Source organism: Sus scrofa, chromosome 13 (genome assembly GCF_000003025.6).
Source record: "Sus scrofa isolate TJ Tabasco breed Duroc chromosome 13, Sscrofa11.1, whole genome shotgun sequence".
Classification (NCBI taxonomy): domain Eukaryota; kingdom Metazoa; phylum Chordata; class Mammalia; order Artiodactyla; family Suidae; genus Sus; species Sus scrofa.
Genome location: NC_010455.5, coordinates 16,396,018 through 16,422,498, shown reverse-complemented (window position 1 = coordinate 16,422,498; position 26,481 = coordinate 16,396,018). Strand labels below are relative to the sequence as shown.

General features: G+C 38.0%; 1 protein-coding gene across 3 annotated transcripts in view; it reads right to left on the bottom strand.

Annotated features, from left to right (window-relative positions):
* Window positions 1–26,481, bottom strand: part of RBMS3 (RNA binding motif single stranded interacting protein 3) — a 1,489,550-nt gene that overhangs the window by 35,972 nt on the left and 1,427,097 nt on the right. For all 3 annotated transcript variants that reach the window (XM_021069971.1, XM_021069970.1, XM_021069972.1), the window contains exon 15: window positions 22,904–22,951. In XM_021069971.1, coding sequence (XP_020925630.1) covers window positions 22,904–22,951 — 48 coding nt within the window. The remainder of the gene's footprint in view (window positions 1–22,903; window positions 22,952–26,481) is intronic.

The following is a 26,481-nucleotide window of genomic DNA, read 5'->3' as shown; positions in this document are numbered from 1 at the left end:
AACTGGCCAGAGGTGACACTGGTTTCTATTACTTTGCCTGCTAGGCATTTGGTCACCTTATCCTGTCAATAAAACCCCATTGCTTACAGAGCCTTCTCTGACATTTAGAATTGGTTGTCCATTAAATTGTAAATGTTTATCTGAATCCAATTTACCTAATTACTTTAAATATTTTTCATTACTATTTACAGCATCTCAAGAACTTTTCCTAATTAGGAGACTCTAATTAGAAGAAGTGAAACCTCTGAGGAAATTCATATGGAGAATGCCCACCATCATTCTGCAACGGCCTTGCACCTAATGTGGAAACAGTCAACCACAATGCCTAAAATTCCACCCTGGGGTTGAATGTTAACCCAGTCAGAAGCTGATATTTTAACATATCACCGGCCCTCAAGAAGGTGCTGGGAGAATCCTGAGAAATGGACTGAGGTTAATTTTGATGAAGAAAAGAAGAAGCTATATGATTAGAATTGACTGGACAGACCCAGGGGTAGAAAGTTCACGGTTACAGTTTTTAGAAAAGCTAGGAGAAGAGATTATCAAATGGAGTGTGGGGATCTGGCATAGTCCCAAACTATTGCTTTACTTGTACTGGACCTGAACAGGACACCAAATACTAGATTTCAGGTATCCTGGCATGTTTCTGCTATCACATACTTTCTTACTTGACTGGACTTCCTATACCTTTTCAGGCACCATTCATCTAGCTTGTTTGTTATGTTTACCTGGGGAGATTGACTTCCCTAAACTAAATCTCATATAGTGCTTGTGACTCAAGTGCCCTGTTTCTATCAGACACCTTGAATAATTTCTGAACTCTTATGCTAACCTCAATAAGTTAGGTTAAATACAAATGTCTGGTGAGAGTGAATCATATCTGACTATCAGTGAGTTTTTAATAAGCATTACAAGAAAAGCTTCTGCTCTGGATTTCTTTTATTCCATATCTCCCAAATTATATTCCATGGAAGGCCATTCCAAGGAGTTTTTTATAGGTGTTCCACAAAGCCTTGTTTACTCTGAGTCAACAGATTTGAAAAATGATGGCATAAATCAAGCTAAGCAGGTATTTTTGTTTTTCTTAGAGATGGTTCCCTTTCTCTCTTTTTCTCCTTTTTTTTTTTTTTTTTTTTTTTTTTTGCCAAGGAAGTTCCTGGGGCATGGTTGGAATCCATGCCACAGTAGTGCCTACCTGATCCATAGCAGTGACATTGCCAGACCCTTAACTACTAGGTCACCAGGGAATGCCCCCTCCTTCCTTCTTTATATCCACTGATTTTTGCTCTGTGGACTTCTCTGTCTTCAGTGTGCAAATATTTATTATGAATCTATAAGCATCTTTAAAAGACACATGCTATTTGTTACATTTTCCACATGTGCTTGACTTTAGCACTTCTAATTTTTTAAACACATTAACATCTCATAAGACTGAGGAGCAGTCTCTAGACCCTGGTTTTCCAACTTGCCTTTATGTTGGATTCTTGAACAAAATACCGATGGCTGGGTTCTACCTATAGACAACCTGATTCAATTGGCATGGAGTGTGTCCTGAGCATTAGGATATTGAATGCTCACCTAGTGATTCTAATATGCCACATTTTTTTAAATCTGCTACCCTAGGCAGTGTTTGGAAAATTATGCTTAAATATGTTCCCCTTGGAAATCTATATTTCACATAAATGACCAAAAGATTAATCCTGCTTAAGTAAAAATTAATGTTGAGTACTCTGAATTTCTATCATTCTTCCTTGGAGAATCTTGCATTAAGAACAGGAAAATAAAACAAAAAAATATATTTATCCTGATAGAAACTGAAAACCATCGTGGAAGATGCGGGAGATAAGTTAATACATGCCTGTTAAAAAGTTCCTCAAAATTCTGCAGGCACTGGGAAAGGTTGGGGGAGAAGGTGAAGAGGTGGAGAAAAATACAACGGTCCCATAGCCACGAGTCACAGTGAGTTTGCAGACAACCAAGGTCAACCTGGGTATGAAATCAGGAACTCAGTTGAAAGCGTTGTTTCTAGTCTTATGTATTTTAGAAATACAAACAGTGAATAATTAGGATTAGATGCTACCAGTTACAAAAAGAGCTTTAATATCCAAGTATGGCATAATCCTCTTAGCAGCATTTGACACCAGTGGAAAATAAAAAAGGCCAGTTTAGCTATTGTCCTAATTACTAGAGACTCCAAGGAATGTGCTGGGGAGGCAGATGCTTGTTGACCTGATGTGGCTGCTTATATAAATATATACAAACACACATACATACTATATATATATCTCAAATCATAAGTGTCTTGGTCCTTTTGAGAATGGAGTGAAAACTTGTGACAATAGTAAGACCTCTCTGAAGTATGGAGTATGAATATGAGTGTAAAAGAAAAGGAAAAAGAAGACCAGAAGCACTTCAAACCCAGGAGTTACTGCCTTTATGTTTGTAAACGGTTTTGATTCCCTCCCCTTCACATTGAGAGGTTTGTACTCCCATTCTGATTTGGGGGATCGATAATCCTACAAGAATCTCTTGGCCACAAAGCAGACTGTAGTGGACACTCACACTGTGCTCAAGTGCCAGTTCACTGCGTTTCATTGTCCTGGGAGTTCCTAAATATCATTATGGGCCATGAGTCCTGATAGTGTTGAGTGTACTGTGTAAGATTGAATAGGGATTTACCTCTTTCTCCCCAAGGACCCACTCATATTCCAACCTAAATCCAATATCACTGGTCTTGAGAAACACGTCATGCAGAAGGAAGAAAATCATACAGGACAACAATATATAATAGGATTCTGGAAGGAAGGAAAGAATTTGAATAATGAGGATAATAAGCATTCTACTTTTACTCCACCCTACATTCTATCCTCCTATTGTCTTAAGTGGGTTATCTTTCCCCCACTTGGGCATGCCTGTGACTGGCTGCTCGGCTGGCAGCAGTGGTGCTCAGACTGGTGTGGGCCTCAGAATCACCTGGAGGGCTGTTAAAGAAGATTCTGCTGGGCCCACTGCCAGTTTTGGCTTTAGTAGGTCTGGTGTGGGGCCTTAAATTGTATTTCTAACAAGTTCTCAGGAGATGTTGAAGCTGCTGGTCTAGGGTTATATTGTGAGGACGAGTGACATAAAATTGAAAATATTAGGTCAATACTTGAAACTCTAGGAAGGGAGCAGGATGAGGCATCCATTATGCCTCTTCTAATATCAGTTCTGATTCTCACTGAGCATCTGTGTTAGATAGTATCGTTACCTTCACTTAGAGATAAAAAGGCAGCCCCAGAGAAGATTGCAGAAAATGCATGGAAGAGCTGGGGTTTGCACATCCATCTTCCTCAAAGCTTGTGCTCATTCCTTTACTGGGGGTGGTGGTGTAGGTGGGGGGGGGTGTAGATACTGCTGCCAGGTTTTCACATCCTCTCCCTCTGTCCTTGGGAGTGGACTGTGGTGAGGAGGAGGGGAAGAAGGGCACCCACTGCCCTCCTCAAGCTTTAATGAACGCATTGGGCTGTAACACTTGCTTCAACACTCATTTTCTTAACACATACATTAGTGATTATAGAAGAAGGTCTGTGAAGCTGACATGCTTTACTTGGCTGAGAGGTTGCATTCCGTTCTTGGTGAGATCCCTAAAGTAAGGTATTTTAAGAACTGCGCCCTATACACACCTATACGCTTTAACATCTCGTGGAATAAGCTCTTCAAGTGAACTTGAAGTCTAACTGGCTTGGGTGAGAAGTACAAATGCCAGTGGAGTGAGCATTAAAGCAAGCAGACATTCTATAAAGTATCAGTGAAGGGGAAAATAATTCAATTGAGTTCAGGGGATTAGAAAACCCCTCAAGTCTTGCCTGAACTAGCCAAGTTCAAGGCCATCAATCAAACAATTTCCTAAAGGAATGAAAATAACCTGGGAGTTTTATCTACATGAGTGCTAAAAGAATGATAATAATAATTTAAAAAAACAGAATGACTATTATTTTACATTTATATCCAGCTTTATAAAGAAAAAATCAAGGGGAAAACATCTCTTTGAGAGTAAGAAATTCAAGAAGCTCAAATCCACAGACAGTAACAATCAAAGAAAAAGGTTTTCAAAAGACTAATTGATATTTTTTTCCCCATGAATACTGCCAATCTGCAAGAATTTTCAATGTCATTTAGAAAACAGTTAAATTCCTTATGGACTGTCAGGACAAATTAGGACAAAACAAAATGAGAGAGGGGGAGATAGCATAAACTTTCCTGCTAGATGAAAGGGTGCCTTGTTTGATCATGTTTAAAAATCCTATTTAAGGGGAACCAGCCTTATGTCGACTGGCTGGCTGCCTTTCTTCATAAGCTCTCAGTATAATAGTGCATCACTAATGGATTGGGTATGGTGCTTTTCCATTTCATTAATGAAAAAAAAAAAGCTAAAGGCCATTATTTGTCCTGATTAGCATTCACAATGATGCTGAGGCACCTGGATGCATGTCTACCAGAGAATCTGCAAAAGGCATAACACAGGCTATGAAGAATTGATTTTAAAAACTGAGGCAAAAGAAAAGAGGCAAAAATGCTATGTCACTGAGACTGTATGTTTGCAGTGGTGTCCAGGTGAGGGACCTGGGCCATGAAAAGGGTATAAAAAATACATTCAGAAGGTGACTCTGCGGAGGCAGTTATAAGGATGTTATTAGTAGGATGAACAAATATGATCTGGGAAAAACAGCAAAAATGAAACCTTCTAGATAAGTGGCATTGGTAGTTATATTTCTAATGGATATTTTGTAGATGTCCACCAATACTTTAAATTATTTCATGTCAAGACCCTTTCCTAATAATTCTGCTTTCTCTAAATCCTTTGACTGACTGACTTTCTTTCTTCCTTTCTTTCTTCTTTCTTTCTTTCTTTCTTTCTTTCTTTCTTTCTTTCTTTCTTTCTCTTCTTTCTCCCTCTTTCTTCTTTCTCTTCCTCTTTCTTCTTTCTCTCCTTCTTTCTTTCTTTACTTTTCTTTTCATTTTTTGGCCCATATCTGCAGAATGCATAAGTTTTCAGGCTAAGGACTGAACTCATGCCGTAGCAGTGACAACTCTGGATCCTTAACTGCTAAGCCACTGGGGAACTCCTTCTTTTACTTTCTTGTTCATAAGATTTTTCTATCCCATTCAGAAACTCGCTACACTTAATTGTTCACTCAGATTTCCAAACTTCTTGGGAATCTGAGTCTTTTCTCTCTTGCTATTTTAATTTTAGAAGGTAAGGTTGGGATTAAACACAAGCTGTTTCTACCCAATCCGCATTCTTATGTATAGGCATCATTTACTCCGTCAACATCTACCCAAATGCTAATGGGTCTTGGGGAAACAAGGTAAACAGAAGCAGTCTTTTCTCTACAGGAGTTGATAGCCTTGACTCTAGAGGGGAAGAAAGATAATTAAGCCGAAAATAATGATTCAGTGTGTTAAATTTTATGATGGAGATATTTCCATGGACCTAAAGGAATAAGAAAAACTGGCAACTCTAAGACAAGATGAAAGGATGAGGGAGACTGCCAAGGAGAATAAAGCATTGAAAGAACCCTGCAAAATAAACTACAGATCCATGCTGAAAAATCATTAAGTTGAAGGTAGAAGAAATGGCATTCTAGTCAGAGGGACTGCTCATCCCAACCTGGCTCTCACTTATATGAAGACCCTGAAGGTTTGGCCCATCCCAGGAGCTGAGAGCAGTGCCTGGAGAAGAGGAAGAGAACAGGTGAGTGTGGAGCAGTAGGTTCAGGATCAGGACGGGCTGTGTAGCACAGGGTAAGGACTGAGGACAATGTTTTAAAGCTCCCTCATGTGTGGCAGAAAGGCAGTTTTAGTGGCTACAGAGAGAATGGATCAGGGCGGGACAAGGCTTGACCCAGCAAGACCTATCAGATGGATGTCCTGCCCATCTTGCCAAGGGGTGACAGTTAATGAGAGTAACTTTCTGGAGAAAAATGTCCACAATCTCAGGCCTATTAGAGAAAATGCAGGCATGTGACCAGCTTTCCATTTTGTCTTCCACATTGATTTAGAGTGAACGTCATTGTTGAAGTCTTTAATGGAAGATGAGTGCTTACTTGAGGACTGTTTCATTTTCATCAAAAATTGGAGATACAAACTACTGCCTTTGGAATGGATTAGCAATGAGATCCTGCTGTGCAGCACTGGGGACTATGTCTAGTCACGTAGGATGGAGCCTGATAATGTGAGAAAACAGAATGTGCACATGTATGTGTGGATCACCATGCTGTGCAGTAGAAAAAAAATTGTATTGGGAAATAACTATTTAAAAAAAAATGGAGATTCAGTGCTACCGAAAATCATAGGAATAGCACAGTTCTTGACCTTCAAATCTCCAGAGACCTACAATCTAAAAATGAGGTAGGGGGAGCTCTCTGGTGGTGCAGGGGGTTAAGGATCCAGTGTCGTCACTGCAGCACCATGGGTAGCTGCTGTGGTGCAGGTTTGATCCCTGGACTGGGAACTTCTGCATGCCACAGCTGTAGCCAAAAAAGAAAAACAAACCGATGAATCCTGAGATTTTAATTGGAAATCAAATTGCACTGTATATTCAGGAAATTGTTGTCTTATAATATTATCCCTTCATCTAAAACTTTGATATGTGATTCTATCTCTAAGTGTTTATTTTCACTATGTGATGGAAAAACATCACATAGTTTTTTTTTTCCCCTATTAACCCTGAATTTATGTTGTTAAAATTTACTTGAAGAAAAAAAATAATAGGATAGGGAGTGGTAAGGAATGTCCATCTATACAATGGTGCCAACAGAGGGCTTTGAGAGTGTTCAAAAGAAAGTATTGTCATATCTGGCTGCATAAATCAGAAAGAGATCTATGGAAGAGCTGGACCATCAGAGATAGGTCAGATTTGACCAGCAGAAGCTGCAGGTGTCACAGGGAAGACATTCCATGTTGAAAGTCAGCCAGAACAAAGGCAAAAAAGAAAATGCCCACAGCCAAATACATCCTACAAATAATTGTGACCACTGAAAGAACAGAGTTATGGAGTAAGACAGGAGGAATAACAGGTGGTTAAAACAGCTTGAGGATTACACTGTGGCAGCCTCGAACGCGAGGCTAATGAGTCTTCTTAATTTCTGCAGTCTTTGCCTTGTGGCTCTTACTGGGAAAGGAATATACCAGGAGTCTCCAATTACAGAATTTAAGTATCACTCACCTTCCTCCCCAAAAGGATTTAAGGCAGCTTCCAAACTTATACAAAATATTGTAGGATCATATAGATGAGAAAAACAAGGCAGAGGGGAAAATGTACATCAGGGCTAATAAAATAAAAGACATTAAAATTTATCAGAATTATTTAGCAATAAAGTACATGATTCCCTGTGCCCATTAGGTAAGAAAATAAACCAGATGCATAGAAGAGTAATTCCCAATATGGAGGCAAGAGAGACACTTCTCCAGAGGTCTGGAAGGAGCTTAAACTGTGTAGTCTAATGAAGAACAGCCTTAAAGTAAGCAAACCAAGTTCCCGAGGGCTATTTATCATAGAATCCTTCAAACGTAAGTGAATGGCATTGTGCCAACACATACTTCAGGAAAAGCTATTTCCAGGGGTCAGTGGGACACAGTCATCCAAATAAGACAGCTTTCACAGATTAATCCAGGGATATAATTTAGATTAACCAAGGAGAATAGATACACTGCACATGTCCAAACACTCCTTTAAAAGTTTGATTTTCTCCTAGCCAAGGTTCTGAAAGGTACGGGTAGCGGTGTCTTTGGAATTGTTATACTTCTTGACAAGGACTTGGAATGTAGCTTTCTTTGTGGCGCCTTACACATGGGCTCCTGTGTTTTAACCATCAGCCACACTTGGCATTGGATGGATAATGTCAAGTTAAGGAAGCTAAAAAGAATTTAAGAGAACCTACTCGCTCCACTAGAAATAAACTCTATTTGCTGGAGGAAACCTAAGATTCTTAGAAAAATTTTAGGTCTATTCACACACAGAGACCAGTGAACCATCATCACATTGTGGTTCCACAGTATGACATTGTCATAGAACAATCTCTGGAAGCCATCCTCAGCTATGAGTAGTGAAGCAGTTCTGGTACATATGGGCAGGCAAATTTGAGGCTTGCTATTAAAAAGACGACTTCAGATTCAGGGATCTAATCTGTACCCTCCTTCTGGCAATAATCATATGGTAGGGATAGTTACCTACTAAGGTAACTCCCAACTGTTATATTAAGATCATATCCTTGCAGATAGAGTTGATTTTTATTTATTAATTTTAATTTTATATTTTGGACATACCCATGGCATGAAGAAGTTCCTAGGCCAGGGATCAAACCTGTGCCACAGCAGTGACCCAAGCCACAGCAGTGACAACGCTGGATCCTTAACCCTCTGGACTAACAGGGAACTCACTTGCAGATTAAATTTTAAAAGAGCCATCTCAAAAATGTATTCAGGCATTTGTGTGAATGCTGAATATGAAAGGGAAGGGTCAGGTGTTGACACCAAGACCCAATTTCAATAGTAAAATTAAGAGGTAACATCAACCAGGATGGGGGGAAAGGAAATACAAAGGGTAGGGTAGAATCCAAGTGCCCTGTAGAAGTAGGATTTATAAGAAAAAGGAAATTTGCGTGTGGGGTAGAGTGAGCCAAAATATGTCTGAGATTTTGAGCACAATTGCCTGGAATAAAAACGAGCTGTCAGTGTATAAGAGTTTTTCTACCCTATTCCGAGCTCAGTTAAATATTAAATCATATGGTTCTCACCCAGAAAGAAGAACTATACTCCAAGCCACTGTCAAAGACCATAACAATCCTAAACTCGGAGCTACGCTTTACTTGCAACATCTTGGCTTAGAGACATAATATTTATAGAGGTTTGCTGGAACGCTAGGGATGTCTGCAAAGGAAACTGGATTGGGAGGAAATATTATGAGTCTTCAATTGTGCATATGAAGTTTAAACTTGCATGGGGCCATCCAAGGGTGGGGGGAGTGGGGACACTTGGGAGGTAGCTGAAAACACAAGCATAGAACTCAAAACACAGGACAGGATGAGCAAAAGAGATTTGGAGGCCATCTCTGGGACAGCTCGAGCTGAGGCAGTAGGTGATTTCTCTGAGGAAGAAAACAGAAAAGCAAAATGCTCTATGACCAGTACCCTGAGATATGAGAAAACAAGGTAGAAACAATCTACATCATTTTTTAAGCAGAGTAGTAGTCACTAATGGATAAGTACACAATGAGGAAGAGGCATGTGGGTTAGAGAGTAATCAATACTATCTGACCAAAAAATAAGTAAATAAATAAAGGTTAGGACAGATGAAATCAAGGACATAGGAGGAAGGGTTAACACTGACCAAGAGAGGACCAAGACTGGACAAAATATAGGAGCAAGGCAGAGAGGAAGAGGAAAGAAACAGACACTTGGAGTAAAAAGAAAGCATTTGTGGGAGATCTCATTTCTTAAGGGATCCATTGTCTCAGAAAGGAGAAGGTAGCCGTTTTTCTTAGCATAAAAAGCAGGACTCAAGCTTGGAATTGGAGAAGATCCAAAAGTTTTAAGGAGCCAAAGGAACGTAAATGTGAGCGAGGGTCCAACTAGGCTTATAAGGAATCAATTTGTAGAGGACACGGAAACTTCCTTACAGAATGGTTGTGACACCATCATTTGGAACAAATCAATTCACACGAAGCACCTTGTACATCGTATGTTCTTTGTGTTCACCTTTGCTTTGTACATAAATTTCATAGTATCACTCAATGTATGTGATCGATAAAACACATTTGACTTATATTTGCATTTAAATTTCCTCAAGGCTACTCAATGTTCAGTTATATTTTTGTCAGGCAACATTATAATTGCCCTTCACATAAGGAAATTGTTTATGGAAATCTTCCGGAGTATCTTTAGGTGGTAGCTATGAGCAAGGTCATAGTATTCCCAATTAAACAACTTTAAAGATTATCAATTATCAGACAAAAACACTCCATGATGAGGTGGATAAGAGACAGAGGTGAGGACATTCTGTGAACATAAAAACAATGAGACGTCTTCCTTTTCTGTCTTCCTTGAGTGACTACTGTATCTTTACCAATGACAATTCCAGCTCTGCTTTGTTCCTCTCACCTGCTAGACAATGCTTATTAAGATGCCAAATCTTTCAGCCTCCCTCGCATTTCTCTAAGCACCCACTGTAGACTAAACTATCACTTAAGCTTTCACCAAAGTCACACTGCATAAGCTCAAATCCTATAATAAGCCCCTCCAAATTTCTTCTTCTCAGATGCTCCATGGCTCACCTAATGTAAATTTCCCCTGATTTCTACAAGCTAGTAAACCTAACTTTGTTTGACTATAGTTGTTTTTGGACTTTTTTGGATAACAGGCTTTAACATTCCAAAGCAATTATAAAAATCTTTGTACTTTTTTCACTAATTCTGATGTTTGATTTGCTAAAGTAGCTGCTCAATTATGAATGCAATTTCCATTTTCTGAATTTAGAGTCCTATCCTTTCCCAGCTTTGAGTCTCTTGGGCAGACAGCTAGACCCAGAGCAGGCATATAAAGTAATTAAATTTATATCTTCTAGGGACCTGCAATCCATTACTCTGGACCCAACATGGTTTTGCTGCCAACTAAAATATGCCCATTGCATGTAAATTAAAGGGCATTGCTGGTTTAAAAATCTTTTCAACTGTTGGTTTTCCATTTTTAAGGAAACTTGATGTGAATGTCTAGAGTTTTGATATGTGGCATTCCAGTCCGGTAGCTGATGGCTTTTCAATCAATATTTTATCAAAGCTAAATCACTGTAATTACACCATAGTGCATAGCTCAGACAAGAGGAGGAGAAAAAAAAGACTGTCCTGATAAAAAATATCATACTGTTTGCGATATATTCCACATTAAAAAAGTGAGTAAAAGTTAGTGGTAGAAAGGAAAGAAGCAGCAGAAGTATCTTGGGGGGCAAACAGAACTGAAATAATATCATTATAATTTTGGTAGGAATAAATATTCTGTGATCTACAGCTTGAGGAAATGAATCATCTCCAGTATGAAGGAGATTTCATACACACACATATACATGTATGCATACATCTGTATCTGAAAATTGTGGAAGTTTAACTTAATGTCTGTATGTAATTAAAGTATATTATATTTGATCTCAGTTTCAAATGTATGATATTAATCCTATCAACCACAAGAGACTGGAAGTCTCACATTAAGTGGGAAGATTTCAGGTTGTTTTAAGTGCTGCAGGTAAGCAACAGAATATCTGTCCTTTGAAATGTGATTTTGATATGAAAATGCTACAGGCAGCAGTCACTTGGTTGTAGAGAGGTGGATAATTAATTCACATAAAATTAACAGTGGCTTTAGACCACAGAATGGCTCAAAAATTCTATGCCGCTCCTACACAAAGCTATCTCTTTCTTTTAATTCTGCTTTCAATATCACGGTGTTGAGATATAATAGATGGAAGTGGGAAAATTTTTAGAGGTCACTGCCGCTACCACCGTCATCAACACAATCATCAAAAATCATCATCTTCCTAGGAATACACTGATGTTACCCTGGTATATAAATATCTCCTTAAAATTACATCTGTTCAAAGACTGTGCTGTAAAAATTCTAGTAAATTTTACAAGTTGCAAAGCAACACATCCAAGAGTTTACAGAAAAGTTAAAAATACATGTGATAATCATTTTGTGCACTCTCTTCTAGCTTCTGTTCATGTGCATGTGTATGCTTTAGGACTCAAAATTCTAATGACTGTTTAATTTTTTCACCTTTTAAGAATATTATTTCTAATGTTAAAAAGCTTTATTTTTTAATGATATAAAGTGTATTTTTTTTTTTAAAGCAATTGCTTTTAGACACCATGTCATAGTTTAAAGTTATATCTCTTCCTGCTGTGTAGCACTGGGAACTATGTCTAGTTACTTATGATGGAGTGTGATACTGTGAGAAAAAAGAATGTATACATGTATGTGTAACTGGATCACCATGCTGTACAGTAGAAAAAAAAATAATGTATTGGGGAAATTAAAAAAAAAGCTTTAAAATTTATTACATTAATTCAGCTGATAATAGTATACTACTTCAGCCAATAGAAAAGACATAAAATTAATTCCCTTAATATTTCTTCTATTTTTAGATACTGGTAAACTCTTTTAAAATACTACTTTACATGCACCCGCATTTTCATTGCAGCGCTATTGACAATAGCCAAGACATGGTAACAACTTAAATGTCCATCAACAGATGAATGGATTAAGAATATGTGGTATCTATACAGAATGGAATACTACTCCGCATAAAAAAGAACAAAATAATGCCATTTGCAGCAACACGGATGGAACTAGAGACTCTCATACCAAGTGAAGTAAGTCAGAAAGAGAAAGAAATACCATATGACATCACTTATATCTGAATCTAATATAGGGCACAAATGAACCTTTCCACAGAAAAGAAATAAACTCATGGACTTGGAGAACAGACTTGTGGCTGCTGAGGGGGAGGGAATGAGAGAGGGATGGACTGGGAGTTTGGAATTAATAGATGCAAACTATTGCATTCGGAATGGATAAGCAATGAGATCCTGCTGTATAGCACAGGGAACTACATCAGGTCACTTGTGATGGAACATGATGGAGGACAATATGAGAAAAAGAATGTGTGTGTGTGTGTGTGTGTGTGTGTATCTGGGTCAATTTTCTGTACAGCAGAAATTGACAGAACACTGTAAATCAACTATAATAGAAAAAATAAAAATCTTAAAAAAAGAAACCCCACCCCCCAAAAAAAACTACTTTAGTTCAAGTTCTTTGTAAATGTAAGGTTAATGATACCTCAAAAGTACTAAAAGAGTTCCCTGAATGTAGGGAAAGGGAAAGGAAGAAAAAAAAAGGCCCCAATAAATAATTATCTATTGTGAGTCAGGCACTTAACTAGGTATTTTATATGTGTCATTTCAATTAATTCTTTTATCAGTACACATATAGCTGTATTAATGCATTGTTTCTAGACTCAAAGAGAGGAAAAGTTAGCTTCAGAAAATTTAAATGGCTGCGATTGTTAAATAATTACTAACTAGTGGGATCAGGAATCCTATATATCCTCTTGACATTAAAAGCCATTCCCAGTTGTTATACCATAGTTATTCCTCTTCAAAGTTGCATGTGTGTGAATGAACCAAAACTGCCTGCTGGCTATTTTTCTATTAGACCAATCACTATCATCTTTCATTTTATCTTTCCACTGAGACTTTATAGCACACAAACTTCCCTGAGCCTGTTAGCATGTGTTTCATTTATTTATTTATTATTTATTTTTGCTTTTTAGGGCTGCACCCATGTCATATGGAAGTTCCTAGGCTAGGAGTCAAACTGGAGCTAAAGCTGCCAGCCTACACCACAGCCACAGCAACATGGGATCCGAGCCACGTCTGTGATCTACACCACAGCTCACGGAAGCGCTGGTTCCTTAACTCACTGAGCGAGGCCACGGATGGAACCCACATTCTCATGGATACTGGTTTGATTCATTTCCACTGCACCACAATGGGAACTCCTCATTTATTTTTTACTGTAGGAATTAGAGTATTTGTGCTTTCCAAGTTGAATTCATCAAGAGTTTACAAAATTAAGCAATATATTAAGAAGCACAATCAAAAGCACCAGCAAATCAAAGGACAGTTGAGAGCAAAAGAGAACATGATACAGGAATGTTTGCCATGCAGTCCATCTAATTCCCATCGTCCTGACAAAGCCAAAAGGGAAGTAGATTGTTATGTATTTTACAACATCGGTTCAAAAGAAGTACATTTGTTCATGTAGAGAGAGTTACTTGCTGAGGCACTGAACTCAAGAAGCAGTCATCATTTGCTTCTTTATAAAGGATACTAGGTAAAATTACAGACAATTACATCCCCTGTGGCTTCTTGAAAAAGCTATTGATGCTCCTTAAGTATCTGTGTCCTCTATCATCTGCCTAAGAAAGAAGAGGTTAAAATGTAAAATTCATCCTGAGAAAGTGAATTTCTACTGGGATGTGCAATTATATGGTTCAGGTATTTTGCTTTTTGATAAACTAATTTAACATAGAGTCTAGAGAAATGCTAGCATGCCTGCAAGGAGGTCTCTCTCCAGAATCAGATGTCTCCAGCCTGCCTTTGGCAAGTGTTCCATCCTAGTCAATTCACGGTTGGGTTCTCTGACAGGAGCCTCGAGTGCCCACTTGGTGCACTTGATTAAAAAGGGAACAATGTGTTGTCAGCACCAGATGGGCCAATTCCTGTACATGCAATTAGCTTCCTTTAAAATCTACTGTTGTCTTGAAAACACTCTCTTCCTCTGCCGCCCTTCTACAGGTACTGCCTTTTCCAGAAGGCTGAAGGACTCAGGGCACCCCTTGCTGTGGCTGTGGCTGCTCTAAGCCCATGGCTGCCTCCTACTGAAGGATGCTCCTGCAGCATCCATGGATGCTCATGCTGCACTTCCATGGGAATCTGCTCTGACCTTGCCACAGAAGGGCAGTCATAGCTCCAGCCATTCCAGGCCTGCCCTTTAGATAAAATCAGGAAAACCTCCCCTCGCTGTCAGAGTGCAAAGCAGAATACAATGCTTGCAAAAGCAGTCATCCTGGGGGAACAGAAACACTAGCACTGGTAAATCAAGGATAACATCCTGGACACTAATCAACCACGACAGTGACAATAGTACTGGCCCAGGTGGAATGACAAAGACATAACATATATTTTTACTACAGATCTGTTGGGATGCTGTCTCTTTTCCCTTAACTGCTAAAAGTATAGAATTCTAAAGGCTGCCAAGAGGATATTAAATACAATATGTATTTGATTTTCCTAGTTGATAATCCCCTGTTGCTGGTACATACAAATAAATCTCAGAAAACTAATATATGATGAACAAGTGAAAAATATAAATACACTTAACATGTTTTAACACTTCAGTCCTACAATCAATCATGCTGTGCCAACCAAAACACTACGGAATATCTCTCTCAATCCATATTTCCATCTCTCTGCCTCTGCTTTGCTGACATTTCATCTGCCTTTCACAAAATTTTAAAAAAAGCATGCATACAAATGCTAACTTTAAAGGAAATGAACTTCATGGTTTTAATATAAAGAATGACAGCAACAGTATTTAATTTGGAATGCTTATGAAAATACATTGATTAGAGCATAGATGGTCAAGCCATAGCCCACAGGCCAATTTGGGTTGCTGCCTTGTTTTATAAATACATTTTTATTGGGGCATGCTGATCCCTTTACACATGAGCTGGGGCTACTTTCACCCTGGAAGGCAGGAATTGACTAGCTGTGACGTAGAGCCAATGTCCAGCAAAGCCGAAAATGCTTACTTCTAGACCTTTATGGAAGAAATTTGCTGGATTAGAAGTGAAGGCGTAGCATTTTGTATCCTACTATCGCATGCCCCTCCTCTCCCCCAAAAAGAAATCGGGCTAAATAACAGTGATGTTTATATATCAGAGCAAATGGACTACTTGTATAAGCTCCCTATAGTTATCAATTCCTTGAATAGGGCATGAAAAATTGTGGTCCCACAGGAAAAGTCTTTAAAATTTCATTTTTGTAATGCAGTGAGCAATATTAATGCAACAGGGGGAACATAATGATGGCATGTTACCATGTGTCAGTGCTTATACAAATAGTATGTACAAAGTCCCACTCTGGACTGCTCTTCTGATATGTCACCTGCTGAGTTTTGTGACTGTTCCTTATAACTCTGTCCCTTGATGGTAGAGTCTATGTTCTTTGAAGGCAAGTAATGCATCTCTATTCTATACCATCTAGCCTTGGCTCCTTGTAAATTATAGGAGCTTAGTAATTATTAGTTGAATGAATGAATAATAAGTAGAACAAAGTCTTGTTACTGAAAAGAAAAAAAAATCAATTAATTAGGACACTTAAACAAATGCAGTTTGGTAATCAAAGTAGATGCACAATATCTGAATGAAGAGATGAAACTGATTTTCATGCATGGCTGTGGGAGCACTTCAAACTCTTTGTCAGGCCTTTTACAGTAAATACAATTTAATGGCTAATTGTTGCTAATTGGAGGTACTAATGGACCTAATTTTAATTAAGAGATGGAAATCATTTGTAATTAGCTCATGATATCCATGAAGACCAATGTTTAGAGCTTGAAAAATTATTTTATTCTTTGAAGGAATTTAAACACCATCCCCCCCACTTCCCAACAAATTATGGAAGAGTTTTAGAAAGTAACACCCACTCAAGAAGAGGTAGTACAAAGATGGGCTTCAACCAAATCTTTGGTAGGACATCACTGATTCGAAATTCATGAGGCTTTCCAATGTGAACTGATGTTATTGACTAGCAAAACAATGTAGGAAGACTGCATGCTATTTTAACAATGAATTTTGTATGAATCAGGGAAAGTATCAAGTGAAGATTTCTTTTTTCTTTCTTTTTTTTTTTTGGCTGTTCTTGTGGCATGTGGAACTTCTGGGGCCAGGGATCAAATTCAAGCCACAGCAGTGACAACACCAGATCCTTAACCCACTGTGGCACCAGGGAACTCCAAAAGACTTCATTTTTTTTGTCTTTTATCTATTTAGGCTGCACCTGTGGCATCTGGAGGTTCCCAGGATAGGGGTCAAATCAGAGCTGCAGCTGCTGGCCTACACCACAGCCACAGCAATGTGGGCTGAGCCATGTCTGCAACCTATACCACAGCTCACGGCAATGCCAGACCCCCGACCCACGTAGCGTTGAGCCTGCATCCTCATGGATACTAGTCAGATTGGCTAACCACTGAGCCAAAGACTTCATTGTTAAAGCACAACTCCTGGGTAGAAATCTGACACTTAAGGACTTCCTATTCAATCACAATGAGTGAAAATCTGTGGTGACTTATGTAGGCTTTTTTTCCCATGAAACCTTGTCCTGAAGTTTTTCTGATGATAACAGTGACTCTTTTTAATCTATTTTAGCTGGTATGTAGAAAGAATATGGCAGAGAATGAACATATGTCCAAAAGTTCTATGGGTTCCTGTCAATGCAGTTTTTTGGTCTTTTTTTTTTCATTTTTCATTTTTTTTGCAAACATATGTAAATTCTGAACTCTAAGGTTTTTAGAAAAGGAGAATGAATTGTGGTTCTACTTGAGTTCATTTTCTGTCCATCATAGCCTTTGCTTGATTTCATCATGATGCTCTTCTAGGAAACTAAGTTCAAAGCAACTGAGATAAAAATTGATAAATTTTTCTGTAATTTTCCCATGTTACTCATAAAATCTGACTAGGAACATAAAAAAATGATGTTTTACTCTTCATTTTAGAATAGGAGGATCTTTTAAAGAGTTGTAGGGAAAAGAAATACTAAAAAGAGAATAGACACATGATTTTACATGATCACATAGAAGGTGATTTCAGTCTTCTCTTTCCTTGAAATGAGCTGGATAAGGCGTAGCAGAGATTTGGACAAGAAGAGGGGAAATAAATTAGAAATTTTCATGCCCCGCATTTCAACCACATTCTTCTGGATATCACCTCTTGCTTTATTAGCTCTGTTCTTCCTGAATTTTAAAAAATGTATTCATTGCTTAACTATTTACCGTAAACTCTTCCTAAGCAAAAATATTTTAAGCCATGCATTTGATGAACTTATTCAAATTCACATTAAAGTCTACATAGCTACTGAAGTAAAAATAAAAAGTTTTAGTTCCTATACACCTAAAATCACTTCCAGTATCATGGTGAGACAGAAATCACATTCTGAAAAATCCTGATCTGATACACTTTACTGCCTTCAATTCAATGTATAGTCCAAGTGTTCCAGAAAATACCAGATTCTTAAAAATACTGAGAGTTCAAGTCTTCAGTGTCTTTTTGACATGTTCCAGAAGTATGTTCTATACTGATCCCCTATATTTGGGACATTCCTTCTGATGATTAGCCCACATCTTATTAATCTCAAAAACCAAATCAATGAAACAAAACAAAATCTAGACATATAGAAATACCCCACTTATATAGGAGCTTCTTATACTCACGTTGATAGATTTCCTTAAGCTCTGTTAGCCTCACCTCAAATCCGCTGTGGCCATCTGCTCCCATGACTTTGCTCAGACCTTGACTTTGCTGAGAAATAGTTCATCATCCCAAATTTAAGTCTAAGCATTGTACTTCTGACCACTTTGTACACCTCTTGAGACCTCGAGCCTCTATCTTCCTTGCTTTCTCCTTTTCTCCCATCCCCTTACTGCCTTCTTTTCTCTTTCTATCCATCCTGAAAATGGCAATTTGTTACTCCATCATGCTCTTGCCAATAATGTCAGCACACATTGCCCTCTTTCTCATTCCATTCAGTAAAACCTCAGCCCTAGATCAATCCACCTGTTCTCCTTCTTGGCTCCTGATCACTACAGTGTAAAACCAAAGCTCGCAGATTGGTATTACAAAACTCCAGAGTCTATAGCTTCAAACGGACCCCTAGGACTAAACCCTCAAGCTTTCTCTGCACTGCTGGTTGGCCTTCTTCCTCTACAGTTTTCCAAATCTTTGTTCTCCTTAAGTCCTTTACCAAGCCATTTCTCACCTATTCTCAGATTCACTTAACACCTTCACGTAAAAACAAATAGAATTTATCACATAGGAAACCAGACACTTGACTTTCTACTTGTACATTTATAAACTGACTTGCAGGCACATCATCCTTTCCTCCTGTCCTTCTACATTCCTAAAAAAGATGTCTGGCCTCCTCAACTACCTTGTTCTACCAGTCAGCCCCTTTATTAATGACATCTCCAAGCATTAGAACTCTTTTCTGGCTTCCTCCTATCATGACCAAATATTTCCCATTAAAAAAAGGGTAAATCAATCAGTTCCCTTTCCATTCATTTTCTGTTATCTTATCTCTTCCTCTTCAAAGTCAATTTTGAAGGTACCGTTTTTGAAGGTACCATTTCCAACAGTTATTAGATCTACTTCCTCACAAGATATTCACTGTCTTTGCTCTTTCCCTTAAAACTGCCCTATGAGATTGGCTAGTGACCTCTGTGGAACTAAATCCAATGGCTTCTTTTCAGGACTCTTCTTACTAGACAGTCTTCTCTTGAAATCTTCTCTTCCCTTGATTTCATTGGAAACTTCATACCTTGGTTGTCCTTTTATGTCTGTCTTTTCCAATCTTTAAGTTACTTTTTATGCTCATTCTTTATTTTCAAGGATCTGCCTACTTATTTTTACTTTGAGCACTTTCTATGGGTGTCAAGACTTAATTCCATAACTGTAACTCCAAAATCCATTTCTACCTAAGAACTGTCTTCTGAGATACAGATACACACATCCAAATATTTACAGATTATGTCCATTTGGATGCCTCACAGGCATCTCAGCTCAAAAGTGTACAACGTTGCACTCAGCTTCATTCCTGCCAAATTTGATTCTCTTTCCTCTGGTTCAGATCCTGGAAAAGGATTTCCCTGGCCATTGAGTTGCTAGGCACTACCTTTAACTCTTTCCTCTTCTTCTACTCTGACATCAAACTAGTTATCAAGTCCTGTGTATTCTATCTCCTTCTCATCTCAAACGTTTATCAACTGGATTCTGTGTGTGGGTTCTTCAGTTCTGGTCCCTGTTTTCCAGTTCTGTCTCTCTCTAGTGCATTCTCTATCTTATCTTCAGAGTAATCAAGCCACTCTCCAAATTCAACCTACATATAATACCATCAGAATGGAGTTCAAGGTACCATATCTGGTGACATGGCTCCAGCTTATTTCTCTTCTCCAGGTTCATTTTCTCTACTCCCATCTCTCTGTATTCATCCCTATCCTATTGAACATCTCATAACAAGAATAATTAGCATTGATGTTGCTAATAACATTTGAACACTTATTTTATGCCAGAATCTATGCGAAGTAGGTGACCTATATTAATTCATCTAATGCTCACAACAGCCTTATGAGGTAACTAATATTTCCTCAGATAAGTAATCTACACTATATAGGAATTATGTAATTTCCCCAAGGCTCCCCAATAAGTAAGTGACCTAAGTAGATTCTGAACTCAGGCATCTTACTGAAGATTCTCCAAACTTAAACACCATGTATTTGTCCAAAAGGAAGCACTTATGACACTGTGTTGTAATCCCTTGCTTGTATCTAACTTCCTAATTAGATCCTAGGTTCTTGAAAGGAATTTGTATTCCTAGAGTCCAACACAGTGATTATCACACAGTGTGCTTCCAATAAATAATATTAGAATAAAGAAAAGAACAAGGTAACATGTGACTCAAAGAGGAAAAAGTCCTTGCTTAAATCAGATTTATGCTGGCCCAGCCTTTGTGCCTGCCAACATAATGTTTTGCTTCTTCCAAACCCCATCCGATGACTTGCTATCATTTCATCACCACCTACAGTTTCATTTCCTGTTTTATTCTCCTCATGTGTATTCCCCACTCTTGTCCAACTGGTAAACTCAAGTTCATCCTTTCAAGTTAAGTTCAGGATTTGCTTTATTCCTGAGGGTTTCCAATCTTCATTTTAGATTCTAGATTTTAGTTTCTCCATGCTTCATACATTTAAACTTAATCATCATTAACAACAACAATGGCAAATCAGACAATGATATTTTTAACTGATGATATATTTTCTATTCATTTTGGTATCTTCAGTTCTTGAATGTTGCCAGTAAATGTTTGATATATTGGTTGAATGAAATTAGGTTGGGTTTTGTTTCTATAGACCATCAAGATGAATCTCAAACTATTCTAACACATCATAGCAGTTTAGTTGTCTTGTACATTGGCAGAGAACTGATTATTATTGGAGCCATCCAACACTGGCATACTGGGGGATATGGGAAGAGGCCATTACAACACTTTATGCCTGTTTCAATTTTCTGATTTGGTCAAGGGTTTGGAAAAGTATATGTCATTTTTCCATTGTCACTCAAGTTGTGCCCACCAGACAATTAAGAAACACTTAAAGAAGGCAAGTCTATTTTCATTCAGAGGCAGACTAAGAGGACAAAGATGTCTGTGCAAACCACTAACCCAAACTTCCGAGGGGAAAAGAACTGTAAAATCTCCCCAATGTTATTTGTTCTTTCACTTCTATTTCAGTCCCTTTGTATTCCACTGGGATCATAGAACTTATTTTAGTCTAATGATATCATATCTGAGCTTTCTAACTGTTCTGTGTAATTACTGTTTCTTATTCCTCAAGCACTCACAAAAACTGCCAGATTCAGTTTCTTAAAGCCCTTCTTTTATTTAGTCGCCTCTTTGCTCAAGGACGTTCAGTGGCATCTGACTATGGAATGAGTAGGTGAGAATTTAGTCTGTAGCCAGATGTGCTGTCAAACTGATTTGTGTAGAACCTGACCCATGACTGATATCTAGTAAGCTCTTTCGATGTTTTCATTGCTTTTTTTCACTGTGTTTGTGAAAGTGAAATCAGAACACCTAGTTGAAGGAAAGTTCTAGTTTGTGTCTTTCATTATTATCCATTGGTAAATTATCTAGATACCTTTTGTCTAAACAAAGGTGCCATACGTTATAGAAAGGCTATATATATTAGAGAAAATATCTTCCCAGGGATCCCATATCCTAAATAGAACATACATGTTAAGATATGATAGGTAGCACACACTGGGGAAAGTTAAATGATATTGAATTAATGACACCTTATGGAGATCTCCAGGAGGACCGAAGTAATATCACAGCTGAAAGCTAACTCAGTGCTTCTCAACTGAACTTCTACGAGGAGTATTTAGCCATGAGCATAACTAAACAAGTCCAGAGGACATGAGAAAAGGATTACCCTTCAGATGCTGGGTCAAGCACACCGGGGGGCCAAGAACTCGATGTTCTCTGCTTGAAAACTACCATTCAGTTGTCAGACTCTGCTGCCCCATGAGCTCCTTCGTTCTATTTCTGGCCTTCGTCTCTTGCTCTGTCTCTCCAGTGCCCTTTCTTGGTTTAGATTTCATGTTCTCATCATCTGACACATCAAAGGATGAAAGAGTTCAAAGCCCTTCATGCTGCCAGTATTTTATTGAGTTAAAATCAACAAAAATGAAAAATTGTGCCCATTTTTCTCTTGGCAAGAAACCAAAATTCAAAATTAAGATGAGAGTACAAGCTCTTGCAGTTCAAAACGAAACCCCGGGTCTTCACTTATGTATACTGCATGACAACCTGCACCACTGGATTTCCCGAAGCAACCTAAATATCACTAATTAAAAGGCTCAAGACACTACAGATTCTCAAATCAACCTCTGCCACTCTGTTGTACATTGGAACATTGGCAGCTTTTCCTTCAATATCCAAAATACCATTTTTGGAATAAATGTGAAGTTTTGATTCATTCAACAATTACATTGAGGACCTACTATGTGTCAGACACTATGCTGGGTGCAGAACAAGCAAAATGGGATGACTTTCTGATTCCAGAAGAATTCCAGTCTCTAAAGCAGTGCTTCTCAAACTATTTTTATTCATCTGTGCCCTCTTCTGATAAACATCCTTCTCCCACTTCCCAGAAAGTCTCATGAATTCTTCCAACACCAAACATCCCTGATACACAGAACATAGATTCTATTTTCCGTGTATATTTCCCAGATCAATTGTTTTTGAGCATTTACTTTTCATTCCAAAAAAGTAAGATATTTATTTTCCATACACAAAACTGGATTGGGGTGTTAAATAGACTTTTTGGACCACATATGCTAACTCCCCACCCTGTAACTGAAATTCAAACACCTGGTTAGAATTACTGTTTGAGAATCACTGCTTTAAAGAGTTTTGGAGAAAACCAGGCAAGCTTCATCTCTCCCCTCCAATCAAGTCTTAAAGTAATTAGAATTTTCCTACCTGACACAACAGCTGGTGGAGTATCATAATCCTGTCTTGGGACTGAATCTTTGAATGAAAAGAGCATGAGAAAGAATGCAATGAAGTACAAAAGAAAATAAAATAGAATCTTAGCTCTAAAACTTGGACGTGCCCACTCTGTGTCCCATGTCCTGCCTTCAAGCACTCGGGCACTATGACCCCTCAATTACAGTTGACACAACGGTCCTCATAGTAACCACTCTGGGCACGTCATCAGGTCCCCATGTCACCTGTGAGGACAGTAGACACTGTCCTAGGGTACTCTCATCTTCCTCAGTCCGTCATAATTTTGGTCCCTCCCTTGACTTACTAAGGTGAGACGTGTACCCTCTCTGCTGACACAAAGTTCTAAAAGGCAGCCCATCTAGAAAGGGCCCAGAGCATGATATGAGACCACGTCCTGGAGTGCAAAATAAATAACTAAAATTTTAAAAGCGATAGATGAAAAAATTGCACATTCCCAGATTTTAGGGAGGCGGACATATTTTGGAAGCTAGGATTTCGTTATTAACAACTCATCTCCGGCTTTGTTCCCAGTGGTTGCCAGTCAAGGCCATGGAGCCTCGTGTGCTGGAATTATGAGGAGAGAGATCAGTAGAACAGAATCCATGCAACAAATGGCTGCCATCTCTTTCCCAAATGTCACAACAGTGGAGGTGGCAAATGGTAGATCAAGGTTAAATATACAGCATGGCATCCATTTCAAAGCTTGGGGTTATGTGGGACCAAAGAGAACTGCTTTTTTTAAGGTAAAAAAGAGGCTTTGGTTTAGTACAATCCCTTTAACCAGGGATCTTAAAAACGGAAGTGGGACATGGCCTATGGCTCAAGGTCCCCCTTCTACAAGTGGAAAGTTTTAATCTAGTTTCAACTTCTGGAGGGGGTGGTAAACTGTATAAAAGGGACTAGCTATTATATTCAAATAAACTGCCAAAACATGGTTAAATACATAATATTGTGTGCCCCTTACTCCATTCGTATGATCCTTATCCCATTTTAAAACCTAAAACCTCAAACTTTACCCTTCCACATATTTGGTAACTTAATTTGGACTACTGCAAAGCTCTCATTTAATCTCCTTGCCACAAAAGGGTAATATTGATCACTCTCTCATGAGTGAATGGCATGTGAGAAGACAGATTAAAACTTGAACAATGCAAGGCCAGTCAAGCATGCATTGATCAGAAATTCAAATGCAAGTAAACTTTAGGTATGAACTATTTTGTTTCTCACAAGAGGTATGTGAAGTAGCAAGTTGATGATAATCCTCAAATCTAAAATAAATAAAATCATTTTTAGGGGGTCTCCAAATATTTTGTTAATACTGGTAATATTTCTCAGTACCTTTTTAAAAAAGCTAATCACACATTATTACCACAAGCAAACAAGAACATGACACTAGTCATTTTCTAAGAATCTATTTGTAACATTTAAAAATTTATAAAAATCATGCTCATTGTTGAATACTTAGAGAAGGCTAAATTAAAATAGAAATTATCCTTAATGACAACCAGAAACCAGCACACTTGTTTTGTACTTGTTACAGCCATATTTCATAAATATTTTTTTCATAATGGATACTAAACTCCATAGTGCATGTTTACAGCCTGCTCTTATGATTTAAGATTATATATAATCTTTTCCTAATTATTTTAAGCACTTAGGACATCATACTGCATGACATTATGGTTTATAGATGGATATGTCTTATTTAATCATCCTTCCTTATTAGACATTACAAAGAACACTAGGCTGAATATTTTTAAGATCTATTTTCTGTTATAACTGAATATTTCCATAGAATAGCTCCTCAAAACTGTCACTGTTTGGTTGGTGAGTAGAGCTGTTTTTGAAGTGTCTTGATGGCCCATCCTGCAAACCAGGTGACACTTTCACAAATTTGGATTGTATCTACACACCATTGGTGATGGAGAATGTTTACTTCCCCACACCTTTGTTAGCAACATGTACTATTCCAATAACCTTATTTAATGGGGTGTGTGTGTGTGTGTGTGTGTGTGTGTATTGGGTTGATTTACTGTTGCTTACTTTTCCATGTTTTTTGACATTTCATTTCCTCCTTTATCAACTACCGGTTCATAAGATGTTTTTTTGCATCTTATATATTGGGACTTTTGTATTTTATGCTAACTTATTGGAATCCAGAATCCATTTTTTTTCTAAATAGCAGAAGCTTACTATTTACAAATATAATTTAATAATACTAGGTTTCCACTTAATGTCAACTTATTGTTTATAAGACTACCTTCAATAATTCATTTATCTTACAAGAATAAACAAATTTAAAAAATTATTCTCTTTCATCTATGCTTTCTTCCTGTATTTAACCATTTTAAATTGATTGATATGTTTTCCTGAAAAAGCATATAAGTAGATGTACTTATTACTGCTTATGAATTTATGATACTGTTTCCTCATCATGACACCATTTAACCTCGTGGATTGGTTTTTTTTCAAGCTGTCTTAGTACTTATATTCCTGGCTAATAATTGAAACTAGACAATCTCTCAGCAAAATGAATAATTCAGGATTTTCACCTGATACGGTCAGAATTTCAGAGCAATACAGGAGGGATGGTGTCCCTGAAAACTGTGGGAGAACTATGTTGAACAAAGAGAGAACAATTACAAGATTATCTTTGTGAGTGGCTATGGTTACACCACAAGAATCCAATGATGTCACAAATCACCAGTGGTTTGGAGAACACAAAGAGAACTGTAGATAAGGAGCCTGCAGAACAAAAACTTTTTATTTCTTTCCACAGATTCTGGTGACATTGTAAGCCACTGGTGACCACCAACTGAACAAATGAAAAGGAGATAAGAAACTTGTAAAACAAGATTGTCATGCAATTTGGAGGTTCTCGTAACACAGTAAAATCCCCAGTGGTTTCTGCTGAAGCTTACAATAGAGTGATAAGGAAATTATGGATAACAGGGCTTTGGTTCTTGAGAGAATCCTGTGACAAAAAATAAACAAAAGCGGAAAAGCTAGAGAATTCTTCAAGGTCAGCAGAGCACTGGAATAAAACAGTTATACTGTTTGCATAAAATCCATTTATTTGAAGGCCTGCAGATTCTATCCAGCTTAAAAATAGGGAGGGGATTAAACAATAAACATTTGAGGTGGCAAATGGTGGAGAATAGCTAATTTGCACTGAGGGTTTGGGATGGAAATGCTATAAAATTTGGTTGTGATGATTGTTGTACATCTATAAATGTAATAAAATTCATTAAGTAATTAAAAAAATAAAAAATAAACTACAGGGCATCCATTTCATAATTTAGAATTACAGGATCTAATTTCATGAAGATAAAAAGAGGTTTTGGTCCAATACATTTCTTTTATCCAGGGGTCTTAGAAATCCAAGTGGGACATAGCATATGGCCTAAGCTGCTCCTTCTGAAAATGGAAAATTCTAATCTAGCTCCAGGCCCCATCAGCCCTGGATCCTTCCTACTTTGGTTGTTCCCTGAATCTCTCTGCTCTGCCCTTGGAACCTATTTCTGGAGTCGAGGTTCCTGTGTAATCCTTTT